The sequence below is a fragment of the Bufo bufo genome, chromosome 5 (assembly GCF_905171765.1).
Source record: "Bufo bufo chromosome 5, aBufBuf1.1, whole genome shotgun sequence".
Classification (NCBI taxonomy): Eukaryota; Metazoa; Chordata; class Amphibia; order Anura; family Bufonidae; genus Bufo; species Bufo bufo.
The window spans coordinates 376,013,388-376,028,841 of NC_053393.1; the positions used below are offsets into that span (position 1 = coordinate 376,013,388).

General features: G+C 43.9%; 1 protein-coding gene across 2 annotated transcripts in view; it reads right to left on the minus strand.

Moving 5' to 3' along the window:
- BLOC1S5 (biogenesis of lysosomal organelles complex 1 subunit 5) overlaps positions 1-15,454 on the minus strand; it is an 83,519-nt gene that overhangs the window by 13,014 nt on the left and 55,051 nt on the right. The window contains exon 4 of one of the 2 annotated variants that reach the window (XM_040432110.1): positions 5,954-6,012. In XM_040432110.1, coding sequence (XP_040288044.1) covers positions 5,954-6,012 — 59 coding nt within the window. Of the gene's footprint in view, positions 1-5,953; positions 6,013-8,180; positions 9,431-15,454 lie in introns of those variants that run through there. The other variant, XM_040432112.1, reaches the window with a different exon arrangement.

Consider the following 15,454-nt stretch of genomic DNA (forward strand, 5'->3'; position numbering starts at 1 on the left):
GGACCAGAAAAAGCATTTTCTATTATAGTGTCGGCAATGTGCGGATCCGCAAAACACTTACGAACGTGTGAATGGACCCTTACAGGGAGAGAGCTGCAGCAGAAGGGACACGTCCCCTGAGCTGCCAGGCTAAAGATAATGTAGCAGAGCTATTGTAAGTACATATGACAGACATACAGGGAAGGTAAAAAGGATTGCAAAGTGACCCGAAATAATTAATAATTATCTGCTCATAACAGAGATGTGATGAAAAGATGAATAAAAGTAGAATGATGAGAATGAGAACAGAAAGAGGGACTTTTCCTTGTCTAACCTGTCAACATTGCAATTCTGTTACTAAAGGCTATTGCCCAGGGCAATTTTTTTTTGTTAAATTTGGAGTCCTTTTCTCTTTACAGGGCTGAGATTTTCTAGTAGCAGGATCTAAATTTTCACTCTGTTCCGTCAGGCAGCTTAGCTGACGGCCCCTTATCTCTTACCTCACTCATATGTTGCATTTTTGGTTGGACCGCGCTGCTTCAGGAAACTAGGAAGGAAGTTCCTGCACCAGAACCATTCTGAAAAATTGGACATGGGAAAGAATTCAATACTCAAACTGAGTTTGTGAGTATAATAAACCCTTTTAACTCAACTCATGTGAAGGTGCTTCACTATTGTCGCAACCTTTGGTTTTTCACAGAAGCTCAGAAGAAAGAGGGAGGGAGGCTTCGTGCGGCTTGAATGCTTTCCCATGTCGAATTTTTCTGAATGGTTCTGGTTCCGTAATTTCCTGAAGCAGCGCGGTCCAACCAAAAACGTAACTTCTGTATGTGAACTGTTACCCACTTCACTATTAGGACCTGCGACGCTGACATTATAGGCAACGTACTAAAGGCATTTTTTATTTATTTATCTCAAACACTCTAATAGCTCAACACTATAATAGCTCAATTCTTATATTTTACTGATAAGAATGTGGCTTAAATAGGTGTTTATGATCTCTTGGTAATTTAGAGATAAAGGCCGACACAAAGTGAAAGTAGTATTCACACTGCTAGACAAACAGATAACATTTTGTGACAGAATTTTATATAAAGAAAAAAGAAATTGCATGAAGGTGTCGCCTTTAAGGCTGGGTTCACACGAGCGGATGCCGTGCGTGGCATCCGCTCCGTGAAAGAGTGCCAAGACCCGATGCAGACTGCAGAGGCACGGAGCATTAACATGACTGATAATGCTCCGTGCCTCTGCAGTCTGCATCGGGTCTTGGCACTCTTTCACGGCATCCGCTCGTGTGAACCCAGCCTAAAGGAGACACTGTATAATCCGATGAGTGGAGAAATAATTCAGCTGACATATTTTTGCACATGTGATACTAGATCAGCGGTTTATTTGCTGAAAAGACCATTCGGCACTCGTGATCAATTAAACTGCGGCTTAATGAGCGTAAATCCTCTAAGTGTATGAGAAATTTTTGAAAGAGGGCGACAAAGAATAAGAAATATAAAGAGAACACTGTTGCAAAACATTTTTAGAAGAAACATAATGTAAGTGAGCTTACATGGCAAATACTGGAACTTATAGGGGGTGAGGAGTTACAACAGAGGGAGGTCTTTGAGTCCAAAGGGCCTGAATGAAATTAGCAATTTTGGGGTATTCCAGTAACCTAGTGGAAGGATATGCATTTACTCATCATACAGTTATCACAATATTGATTTTATTGTTTTGTGAAATTTTAGTACCTCGATCAAGAGATTAGGTATTTAAATATAGAGCAGACGTAGTGATGACATGCGCGTCCCTCGAAGGTGCAGTATACTGCCCTGATCTTTGTGAACTGTTGCTCCATACATGGACGCCAGACGAGTGCATGTGAAAGAAAATGTATGATAATGCAGGTGTTCTGGGATCGAAGAGGATCTTGATAGAGCGATATGGACACAGGTTTTTAACTTTTCCTATTTGATGATGTTTGGCACGAGTTTAACCGCTATTAATAAAATAAAGGATTGTAGAATTATGGAAATAATAGCTTGTCCTTCAAACACATTGATTTGGACCTCTGATAACTTGACACTGATGATTTGGACTGAGTGGAGAAGATGTATTAGGCCTCATGCACACGACCGTTGTGTTATTCCGTGTCCGTTGTGCCGTTTCTCGTGATTTTCTGCGGATCCATTGACTTTCAATGGGTCCGTTGAAAACTCGGCTAATGCATTGTTTGCCATCCGCGTCCGCGATCCGTGGTTCCAGTCCGTCAAAAAAATATAACCTGTCCTATTATTTTCGCGGAAAACGGTTCGCGGACCCATTCAAGTCAACGGGACCGCAAAAAAATGCGGAGGCACACAAGATCATCATCCGCGTCCGCATCCTTTTTTTCCTATCATTTGCATGGCAAACCTAACTTTTTTTTACTTTTCATTATGTCTGGTGATCCTCCAAAAATAAAGGAAGACACACTGAAACAAAAACGGATGACGGAACAACGGAACCCCATTTTGCGGAACGGAACACAACAACGGTCGTGTGCATGAGGCCTCAGATGCTAAAAATGCACAGGAACAGTATTAGGTTACAACCACATGGCGCGGTCATGAGGAGCCTGCCATGTGACCATGCTGCATTTCAGTAACGCGCGGCTGTACGGGCTGCAGCTGGCTCTAATTAATAACGCACTGTTCAGCGGTTCTGTATTGTTAAAGGGTATTATCCAATCCCTATAATGCCCCCCCCCCCCCAAATGCCTGGGCCCTCACAAAGATTGTACTTGCCTCGCTCCCCAGCACTTCTGATGCCCACCGCATCTGGGGGGCAGCCAATAACAGGCTGCGACGGGAACGAGCCTCCCTAGCGTCACCCGCGATACTAGGGAGGCTCCTTTCTGTCGCAGCCTGCCAGATGTATTGATCCGCGCAACGGGGAGATGCAGTAGCGGCTGTGCGGGCATCAGAAGCAACAATCTGTGTAAGGGGGCCGGACATTTGGGGGGGCATTATAGGGGTTGGATAACCCCTTTAATGGCTGTGCGGTATTGAAGTTACGGCGAGGCAATTAACAATACAAACTGATTAAACCGTGTCATATAATTAGTTTAATTAGAGCCTGCTGTGGCCTGTATGGCCATGTGGTACTCAAATATGGCACGGCAGCGTCACAAGCGCCCCATGGCCCCGCTAGGATATCCACGCTCTAAAATTGCATTCAGCTGCATGTTGTCCTGCAGTTTATGCTTTTATTAAGAAAAATGTGTTATCATTCAGAAAGGATGAATTATAATTGTTCCCATCATGATTTTGTGACTTCTTTATCTTGCCCCAAACCTTGGAGGGGTAACAGTGCGGTATCTTGCTGCAATCAGGTAACCAAATAATTTAGCTAAATTTCTTTAATCCAGAATCTGATAACCCACAAAATGTTATAATCCTTCATCTGCTCCTAGTATAGAATTTAAATAAAATTAGACTTAAAGTGGGAGACTTAGGCCCTTTTCACACGAGCAAGTTTTCCGTGCTGGTGCAATGCGTGACGTGAACGCATAGCACCCGCATTGAATCCTGACCCATTCATTCTGTGTACATGAGCGTTTTTGTTTCACGCATCAGTTCTGCGTTGCGTGAAAAACGCAGCATGTTCTATATTCTGCGTTTTTCACGCAGCTCTGGCCCAATAGAAGTGAATGGGAGCAAGTGCGGATGCAATGCGTTTTTCACTGATGGTTGCTAAGAGATATTGTTTGTAAACCTTCAGTTTTTTATCACGCGCATGAAAAACTGAACGCAATTGCAGACAAAACTGACTCAACTTGCTTGCAAAATGGTGTGAGTTTCACTGAACGCACCCTCAACGCATCCGGACCTAATCTGTCACGCTCGTGTGAAATAGGCCTTAGGCAGCATGCTCTATTTTGTGCGTTTTTCACGCAACGCAGGCCCGATAGAAGTGAATGGGGCTGCGTGAAAATCGCAAGCAAGTGCGGATGCGGTGCGATTTTCACGCACGGTTGCTAGGAGACGATCGGGATGGGGACCCGATCATTATTATTTTCCCTTATAACATGGTTATAAGGGAAAATAATAGCATTCTTGATACAGAATGCTTATTAAAATAGGGCTGGAGGGGTTAAAAAATAATTTAACTCACCTAAATCCACTTGTTCGCGCAGCCGGCTTCTCTTCTTTGAGAAAAAGGACCTGTGGTTACATCCCTGCGCTCATCACATGGTCTGTCACATGATCCATCACCATGTTGATGGACCGTGTGATTGACCATGTGATGAGCGCAGTGATGTCATCAAAGTTCCTTTACCCAGGTCCTGAAGAAAGAAGAGAAGCCGGGCTGCGCGAACAAGTGGATTAAGGGGAGTTCAAATTATTATTATTTTTTTTTAACCCCTCCAGCCCTATTTTAGTAAGCATTTTGTATTAAGAATGCTATTATTTTCCCTTATAACCATGTTATAAGGGAAAATAATTACATCTACACAACCTTGAACCCAAACCTGAACTTCAGTGAAGAAGTTCGGGTCTGGGTACCACATTTCAGTTTTTCATCACGCGCGTGCAAAACGCATTGCACCCGCGTGATAAAAACTGAACAACGGAACGCAATCGCAGTCAAAACTGACTGAAATTGCGTACCTACTCGCGTGGGTTTGCTGCAATGCACCCGGGACGCATCCCGAGCCAAAACGTGACGCCCGTGTGAAAGAGGCCTTAGGGAAAGAAAAAAAGTTGTAGCAAAAAAAACGCAGTGGAGATCCACAGCATAAAATGCTGTTTTCACTGTGGATTTTCCACACACAACCCTGCTACAGCATGAACGACATGTGTGGCTGTATCGTTAGGGTACTTTCACACTAGCGGTTTTGTTTTCCGGTATGGAGTTCCGTCACAGGAGCTCAATACCGGAAAAGAACTGATCAGTTTTATCCCAATGCATTCTGAAAGGAGAGCATTCCGTTTTGGATGCATCAGTTCAGTACCTCTTACGTTTTTTGGACTAAGAAAATACTGCAGCATGCTGCAGTTTTCACTCCGGCCAAAAATACTGATCACTTGCCGGAATGCCGGATCCGGCTTTTCGGTCTGTGCATGCGCAGAACTTTAAAAATGCAAAAAAATTAATACTGGATCCGTTCTTCCGGATGACACGGATCCGGTATTTTAAATGCATTTGTCAGACGGATACGGATCCGTCTGACAAATGCCATCAGTTTGCGTCCGGATTGCCTGCCGGAATCCTCTGCCGCAAGTGTGAAAGTACCCTTAAAGGTTATGTATACCTTTAGGGGCATTTTTGTAATTATTGTATTGTACTCATTTTGAGCTAAAATCGTTTTTTCAATTGGTCTTTATACAAAAATTTAGTCTCTGTGCAGGCTTGAGATTCTCTAGTAGCCGGCTCTCAATTTTCACTGTTCCGTCAGGCAGCTCAGCTGACGGCAACTTATTATAAACACTCATTATAGCTGAATTCTTCTCTTACTGATAAGAATGTGGCTTAAATGTTTATAACTGTTTAGTAATTTAGAGATAAGGTTTATTAGATGACCGGCACAAAGTGAAAGAAAAAGGAGGATTCACACAGTTAACCCTTTGTGACAGAACGGCTCAATATTTTTAATAAAGACCAATTGAAAAATAGGATTTAACCCAAAATGAGTAAAATGCAATCATAAAGGTGCACATAGCCTTTAAGCAACAATATCACAAACAACTACATTTTTAAAAATGATAAATTTATAGTTTTTGAGTTGCTGGTCTATAAATGACCAATACTACAGCATCGATAGTGGTTGTAATCCATGAATTCAGTGTTCATACATACATTTTTCTTTAGAGCAGCCTCTGCCTATAATAAGCATACAATAAAAAATGTGCATGAATAATAAAGAATTCACAGGATATTTCCGCTTCTCGGCAGGTTTCCTGGATGTTGAGTGTCAAAACGTGCTGTGAGCCATGTTTACCTTCTCATTCTCCTGCTCTCGCTGCTGGAGCCTATGGATGGTAAGATTGGCAGCTTCCACTGAAAGACACAGATACAAATGGATTAATCAGCTGTCCTGTCCACATCGGTGTGCGGTAGACTGCAGCCTCAATGTAGTAAAACACTTTAGCAGTATGTTCAGGAAGTGCCCGTGGGTGAGAACTAGGATTCCCTGGATCAGTGCACTGCACCCCGTTGCTTTAAAGAAACCAAAGCAGGAAGGGTTATTAAGGCCCCATCACTTTATACCGCTGACAAGCAATGGGAATTTGGAGCGCATTGTGCAAATGGAAGGAAAGGCTTGTCAAGTCCCAGATTGTTAACAGATGGAGCGAAGGCTCAAACACTTCCTTTATTTACATGTTCTAGAAGGCTTCAACACGCCGTCGCTGGTTCATTGACCATCCCAAACCCTCTGTATATAGGAATGGCAAAAACACATTATTTCCAGATTTAAAAAAATATATAGAATGTAAATTGTAACATAACATCCTTACATCACGAATGAAAAATACATGAATCACCATCTAAGGCTACTTTCATACTAGCGTTTCTATTTTTCGGTATTAAGATCTAACATAGGTCTCAATACCGGAAAAAAACGCTTCTGTATTGTCCTCATTCATTGTCAATGGGGACAAAACGTAACTGAACAGAATGCTTTAAAATGCATTCCGTTCCGTTCGCATACCGAAAAGCAAACCGCAGCATGCTGCAGTTTTCTTTCCGTCATGGGATGCGGAGCAAGACGGATCCGTCATGACCCACAATGCAAGTCAATAGGGACGGGTCCGTTTTCTCAGACACAATAGAAAACGGATTTTTCCCCCATTGACTTTCAATTGAGTTCATGACGGATCCGTCTTGGCTATGTGAAAGATAATACAACCGGATCCGTTCATAACGGATGCAGATGGTTGTATTATCAGTAACGGAAGCGTTTTTGATGAACCCTGCCGAATCCAGCAAAAACGCTAGTGTGAAAGTAGCCTAAGTGTTCAAATGCTGATCAAAACTCAATCACTTCAGGATGAGGTGGATTCCAAAGACCAAGTAGGAGCAGGAACCCCACGTGTATTGCCACCTTCTATGGTGCCTTTTTGTTTTTGCCCTTCCTTGCTATATTCATAGCTAGGTTTTACCTTTTTACGAGAAAACGAATCCGCCACTATTGACTTACATTGTGAGTCATGACGGATCCATCTTGCTCCACGCCACATCGCGGACAGAAAATCTCTGCTTGCAGCGTTATTCTGTCCGTGATGGGGACACAACCATACGGAAGGGAATGCATTCTGGTGCACTCCGTTTCATTCAGTTCAGTTTTGTCCCCATTGACAACGAATGGGGACAAAACGGGTTTTCCCCGCTATTGAGATCCTATGACTGATCTCAATAGCGGAAAAGGAAAGTGCAGATGCGAAAGTAGCCTTAGTCAACATGGCAGCTGTGAACCAGCTAAGCGCTTAGGCCTCTACCTAGACCTGTGATGTCACTGTACATCGGTCACATGCCCTAGGTGCAGCTCAGTCCCATTTAAGTGAATAAAGCTGATCTGCAATACCATGCACCGCCACTATCCAATGTACGGCGTTGTGCTTGGTCAGCTGTGAGGAGGCTGCAAGACTCACCAGAGCACCGCAGTCTCTTCAAACAGCTGATTGGACTGAGTTGGACTCCTGCCGATCGGATATTGATGACCTATCCCGAGGATAGCTGATCATCATCTATGAGGGTTTTGTCTGTATATTTGCCGCACATATACTATGCTGGAGAATACTAGGAGGGTACCATCTTATTTTGATAGGTCATTTTTTTTTTAGGTTTGTTTGTCTTTTGGTATTCAATAAAGGATTATTTTCCATATGATCCAGGTTAAGAGCCTATATTGAAAGCCGTTTTTTCTCTTCCTTTTCATGACTGAGTATTTGTGTCATATTAATAAGGGGTGCACTCAATATATTTTGTTCTAGGTAGTAGTTCCAGCCGCAAAAAACCTTGATCATGTACTAGTTGTTCTGTCCTTGCCTCAAGGGTATGTTCACATGTTTAGGCTCCCATTACCATAAAGATATTCCACCATTTATGGAGCAGTAATCTAAAGAATGAAGGGGCGCTGGCTCCCAACCAGCCACTGCGCAAAGAACTGCAAAATAAGTCCCATTCAGATGAATAGGCCCTTGAGCTTTACTTTCATGGAGCTGTGCTTGTTGGGGTCCTGAGGATATTTCCTAACTTTTAGTCAACCCAACAATGATCTACTTGGAGATAAAGGAGTATTTCCATATAAGACATTGCTAGGATATGCCATCAACATCAGGTAGAGGCAGGTCCCACACCACCTCTGGGACCCACTTCTTCTCTCCAGAATCCCCCCCCCCCCCCCTCGTGAAGGCCACCACACTGCGCAAGCTCGGCTATCCTCTCCACTATGGGAGTTCTGAAAATAGCTAAGTACTGGCTTGGCTATTTCCCGCAGTCCCATAGCAGTGAATTGAGAGGTGGGCATGCACCTACTGTATCTGACATTGATGCTATGAATGTCTCAGATGGACGAACCCCTTTAAAATTGTCATATGAAAATTTGTACTGTTTTAAAAACCATATGATGATCAAACTAATTGCATTGAAAACTGGTCTTCCGTGGAGGTGTTCTGTCAAAGAAGATGACCAGTATGCATAATAGATGGGAGTGGGAGAGGTCTTCTCAAAAAAGTGGTCTTCTGGAAAAATTTTGCTGTAAGCTCAAAAATACACTAAACTTCCTGTAGCTCCACAAAGCTGACAGTAATCCAAGCATCACTATATTTCATTTTCAATGGCTGGTGACATGATGGAACAAAGAACAATAACATATTTACTTCCTACATCATCAAAAGCAAAATAATCACTTCAGGCCAGACCAATATGGCTGGAAAAATAGAAGATGTGTGACAAGGAGTTGTGGCATCGGACAAAAGACTGTGATTTCTATTAAACTTAGAAAACCCAAGAACATATGAGTTACATTAAACGCACACAATGAAAATTTCAAGTGAAGAGGCAACACCCTACGACACACCAGTTTCCTTTACACAGACTTTTAGCTTTGCAGTTTGTAGTAAACACATTAAGAAATCAAAAAGAGCAACGTCACTGAAAGGAGATGTTCCATCAGAGCAATTCCTTCCCATATGACCAACGTCATACAAGAGCAGAGACCTGCTACAAAGAGGCAACACCACATGATCACATACTTGTTTCAATGGACCTCATGTAATACATTTGCAACAGAGATAAGGTAAGGTGTGATCAGATGAAATGTCCACATTAACAACAGCTGACTAATTGGGGACTCCAGCCATGTTGGACAATTGTATTAGGAAAGGTGGTTGTCCTGATGGGACAAGATGCGGTAATACCAAGCTCCACCATTTAGCCACTTCAGTTGTATATATAGAAATTGTTGAAACAGGACCTGTCGGGTACAGAATGTTTTCTTACGGGTTAGCTACTCATTATTTATATCTAATAAATGTAATAAACATATAACATTTTCTGCACCATAGGACGCACTTTCCCCCCTCAAAAGTGGGGGGAAAATGGCAATGTATCTTATGATGCAAATATAAGTAAGTGAGTGCTGCCATTATGGAAGAAGTGCTCACTAGTACACAGTAGCATCTGGGAGCGGTGACTACAGTACTCCTCATGCTGGCTGTATTCACCATCCCCTGCTCTTATGCCAGCGCTGCGCACTGTGACCTGATATCACACAGTGTAAGTGCGCATTATGACCTGACTGTCACGGATGATGTTGCAGATAGCTGGAACTTATAAAACAAACATCCGAATAGCTTGATCCGAAACTAAGGAGCATATGGGTGAGCCCTATAAAACCCTAAGAGCTCTCCCTGACTGCTATGCCCATGGGTCTGAATGGTAGACGATTGCATGCCCATGTACCCAAGACTGTGTGACACCTGAAGACCCTATAATAGTGAGGGGACAAGACCACCGGCTCCCTGCACTTAATATGGACGGAGTCAGGGTCACCTCGAATCAAGCCAGCAAGGAAACACAAATAAAGAAAAAGACTTATCTTAGCAAACAACAGCAGCAGCCTCCAGCAGTGAACACCTCATCCAAGAAGTAGCATAAACCGCAAAGTGAGGCAGTATGGGAGGGAATATAAAGGGAGACAATTAGTCTAAATAGGTGACACCTGGGAGAAGGAAAGGAGATGACAAAGTGAAACCAAAACAAAGAACGTCATGCAAGAGGTAGAGAAGAACGTCTGCCAGACCTTCTCACAGAACTGGCGGTGACAGTACCCCTTCCTCAGCGGGTGGACTCCGGACACTCAGAGCCCAACTTTTCAGGATGAGACCTATGGAAAGCTCTGATGAGACGAGTGGCCTTAATGTCCGCCACTGGGACCCACATCCTCTCCTCAGCACCATAACCCTCCCAATGAACGAGGTACTGTAGAGAACCGCGGATAATGCGAGAATCCACAATCCTGGAGACCTGAAATTCAAGATTGCCATCAACAAAAATCGGATGAGGAGGCAAAGAGGAGGGTACAGTGGGTTGGACATAAGGTTTTAATAGGGACCTGTGAAAAACATTATGGATCTTCCAAGTCTGAGGAAGATCAAGATGGAAGGCAACGGGATTGATGACGGACAAGATCTTGTAAGGCCCAATAAACCTAGGACCCAACTTCCAGGAGGGAACCTTTAGTTTGATATTCTTCGCTGGCTGGGGGACATTGGGTAACCCAGGAAAGGGAATGAAATGTGCCATTTTGCTAAAACCGTCCACTACCACCAAAATCACAGTCTTCCCCGAGGAACGAGGCAGGTCCGTAATGAAGTCCATGGACAGATGCGTCCAAGGACAGGAATGAGGGACCTTGGCACGAGCGCAGGTCTCGCAAGCTGCCACAAAACCCTCAACCGCCTTACGAAGAGCCGGCCACCAGAATCTCAGAGCAATGAGACCACTTTGGCTCTACTCCCCGGGTGCGCAGCAAGGACAGTATCGTGGTGCTCCTTAAAAACCTTGTGTCGTAAAGTGAGAGGCACAAACAACCTCCCAGGAGGACAAAGATCAGGAGCCTTTGCCCCCCCCCCTCCCCGGAAAACAAAGTGACAGGGCATCCGCCTTCACATTTTTAACCCCAGGGCGGAACGTGACCATCTGGCCTGTCTCGGGTTCAGACACTTGGCAGATTCCAAGTAGGCCAGATTCTTATGGTCGGTAAACACGGTAATAGGGTGTCTGGCTCCCTCTAACCAATGGCGCCATTCCTCAAAAGCTAATTTGATGGCCAACAACTCCCTATCTCCCACATCGTAATTTCTCTCTGCAGAGGAGAGTTTCCTTGAGAAAAAGGCACACGGTCGCCATTTGGCAGGAGAGGGACCCTGAGATAAGACCGCACCCACACCCACCTTAGAAGCATCCACCTCAACAATAAAAGGTAGAGAGACATCAGGTTGTACCAAAATGGGAGCAGAAGCAAAACTCTCTTTGATACTAGAAAAGGCTTTAAGCGCATCTACCGACCACGAGGAAAAAACTACCCCCTTTTTAGTCATATCAGTGAGTGGCTTAACAACAGAGGAATAATTCAAAATGAACTTTCTGTAATAATTGGCAAAACCCAAAAACCGCATCAGCGCCTTCTGATTCTCAGGAAGCTCCCAATCAAGCACAGCGCGGACCTTCTCAGGGTCCATGCGAAAACCCGAAGCGGAGAGAAGAAAACCAAGAAATTGAATCTACGGAACCGCAAACACACATTTTTCCAGTTTAGCGTACAATTTATTCTCCCGCAGAATCAGCAAGACCTGATGTAGGTGGTCCCTATGAGTCTTGAAATCAGGAAAAAAAAAATCAAAATGTCATCTAGATACACCAGTACAAATTTCCCCATTAAATGATAAAAAATGCTGTTCACAAAATGTTGGAAGACGGCCGGAGCATTCATCAAACCAAAGGGCATAACTAAATTCTCGAAATGACCCTCAGGGGTATTGAAGGCAGTCTTCCATTCGTCCCCTTCCCTGACCCTGACTAGGTTGTATGCCCCTCTTAAATCCAACTTAGAAAAAACCTTAGCCCCAACAATCTGGTTAAACAGGTCCGGGATCAGAGGAAGTGGATATGGGTCACGAATTGTGATACGGTTCAGCTCCCTGAAATCCAGACAAGGTCATAAAGGAGCATCTTTTTTCTTAACAAAAAAAACAAACAGCGGCAACAGGTGAATTCGAGGGTCAGATGTGTACCTTTCTCAGGCTCTCAGAGATATAAGTACGCATAGCGACTCTTTCAGGTTGGGAGAGATTGCATAAACGTGATTTTGGCAGCTTGGCGCCTGGGATGAGATTAATAGGGCAGTCATACTCCCGGGGAGGGGGCAACTCCTGGATGCCACTCTCGGAAAGCACATCCGAAAATTCAGAGAGAAAAGATAGTACAGTCTTGGTAGAAACCTCTGAAAGAGACACTGTGAGGCAATTCTCTCTGCAAAACTCACTCCAACCATTTATTTGCCTTGCTTGCCAATCAATGGTAGGGTTATGTTTAGTGAGCCAGGGTAGCCCCAACACTAGAGGAGTAGGTAATCCGCTTAGGACGAAACACGACATATCCTCAACATGAGCGTCAGCCACAGTCAAACGGATATTGTGAACTATGCCCTTTAACGATCTTTGAGAAAGTGGAGCGGAATTGATAGAAAAAACAGGTATATCCTTTTCCAAAGTGCATACCTGGAAACCATGTGTTATTGCAAATTGATTATGAGATTGACAGCTGCTCCACTATCTATAAAAATCTCACAAACAATGTTCTTGCTATCTAGCGCCACCCTGGCAGGTAGGAGAAAACGGAAACTACAAGCAAATGGCAAACCTAGTAAATGGAAAGTTTTTAGAGGGTTTCTTTCTTTTTGTTTTTCTTTTATTACCCTCAGAAAACTCCATGAATCTCCTAGAGCGGCAAACATTAGCCAAATGATTTATACCCCCACAACAGAAACAAACCCTCCTCTGAGAGCTGAATCCTCTACTATCAGAGGCAAGCAAACCCAGCTGCATGGCCTCCTCCTCAGAGGGGATTGAGAGAGACCCCTGCACACTGAATGAGACAGCCCCACTGTCCTTGGGCTGAATATGACAGGAAGGAGTAGTCTCCTCTCTCTCTCTCTAAGACGCCTGTCAATACGAACAGCTAGAGACATGGCAGACTCTAACGAGGCTGGTCTCTCATGAAAAGCAAATGCATCTTTCAATCTTTCCGAAAGACCATGGCAAAATTGACTTCGGAGTGCAGCATCATTCCAACCAGTATCAGCTGCCCATCTCCGAAATTCAGAATAATATATCTCTGCGGACTGTTTACCCTGGCATAAAAGACGCAGTTAAGATTCAGCCAGAGCAATACGATCCAGGTCATCATATATCTGCCCCAGGGCTACAAAAATTCATCCACCGATTGGAGGGGCCGTGCCCCCACCAGCAGCGAAAAGGCCCAAGACTGAGCGTTATCCCTGAGCAGCGAGATGATGATCCCCACCCTCTGCTCCTCATCACCAGAGGAACGGGGAAGTAGGCGAAAATGGAGTTTGCAAGCCTCTCTAAAGCGAACAAAATTCTCACTACCCCCGGAGAATGTATCCGGAAGCGAAATCTTAGGCTCGGAACAAACTCCATGAACGCCAGCAGAACCGGCCACCTGAAACTGAGACACAGTTTTACGGAGATCTGCTACCTCCAGCGAAAGACCTTGCATGCAGTCAATCAAGGCTGAAACCGCATCCATGCTTAAGACGGTTATGGCGGTTTATAATGTCACGGATGATGTTGCAGATAGCTGGAACTTATAAATAAACATCCGACTGGCTTGATCCCAAACTAAGGAGCATATGGGTGAGCCCTATAAAACCCTAAAAGCTCTCCCTGACTGCTATGCCCATGCAAGGGTCTGAATGGTAGACGATTGCATGCCCACGTACCTAAGACTGTGTGACACCTGAAGACCCTATAATAGTGAGGGGACACGACCACCGGCTCCCTGCACTTAATACGGACGGAGTCAGGGTCACCTAGAATCAAGCCAGCAAGGAAACACAAATAAAGAAAAAGACTCATCTTCGCAAACAACAGCAGCAGCCTCCAGCAGTGAACACCTCATCCAGGAAGTAGAAAAAAACCGCAAAGTGAGGCAGTATGGGAGGGAATATAAAGGGAGACAATTAGTCTAAATAGGTGACACCTGGGAGAAGGAAAGGAGATGACAAAGTGAAACCAAAACAAAGAACGTCATGCAAGAGGTAGAGAAGAACGTCTGCCAGACCTTCTCACAGAACTGGCGGTGACACTGACACTGTGCAACGTCAGGTCACTGTGCTGAAAGGCGCTAGCAGAAGGCCAGGGAGGGGTGAGTGCGGGAAGAGTGTAATGGATCTGCAAGTGGCAGCACCGCCTGGAGCAGGAGAGCCAAGTTTATTTATTTATTTGGGGTCTGATGGAAAAAATGTTTCTTATTTTCCTCTTCTAAAACCTATGTGCATCTTATGGTCAGGTGCGTCTTATGGTGCGGAAAATACAGCAATTATCATAAACCCAAGGTGGGAAGCATGCAACACGTTTCATGCACAAGATTATTCACCCAAGTCAGGAACAGGTTGCATCTAAGACTTTTAAAATGTATAAAAATATATATATTTCTCTGGTTAAGTATCAACGGTCAGAAGCTTTCTCAGCTAATTCACAAGTGTGAAAACTCTGCCAGATGCCAGATTTAAAACCACAATAGGACTGAATTTTACATAGCTCAGGGTTTATTTTGACAGCTCGTGTCACTTTCTTATTTTTTGGCAAGAGCTAAAGGCACGAAAAAAATTTAATAAAAAGAGCTAAACACATTTTTTTAGCCTTTTCGAAATGCAGTATATTTTGGTTGATCCAAGGAATGCAAGACTTTGCAGAAACAATTAATACTTTAGAACATGGCCTGAAATTGTGTGGTGAACAGGATGAACGGTGCATACTTTGGTCCACACCAAGTGCTTCAAGGCACTGAAAACATGGCATATAGGGGGTATTTAAGAGACAGATAGTCCATTATGCACTACACTGAAACATCATTAAAACTAGTCAAGCAGCATTAGGGCTCATGCACACGAATGTATTTTATTTCCGTGTCCGTTCCGGTTTTTTTTTGCGGACCCATTCACTTCAATGGGTCCGCAAAAAAAACGGAAGTTACTCTGTGTGCATTCAGTTTCCGTATGTCCGTATTTCCATCCCGCAAAAAATAGAACATGTCCTTTTATTATTCGCATTACAGACAAGGATAGTACTGTTCTATGAAGGGCCAGCTGTTCCGTTCAACAAAATACGGAAAGCACACTGATGTCATCCGTATTTTTTGCGGACCGCAAAATACATATGGTCGTGTGCATAAGCCCTTAAAAGGGATTGAC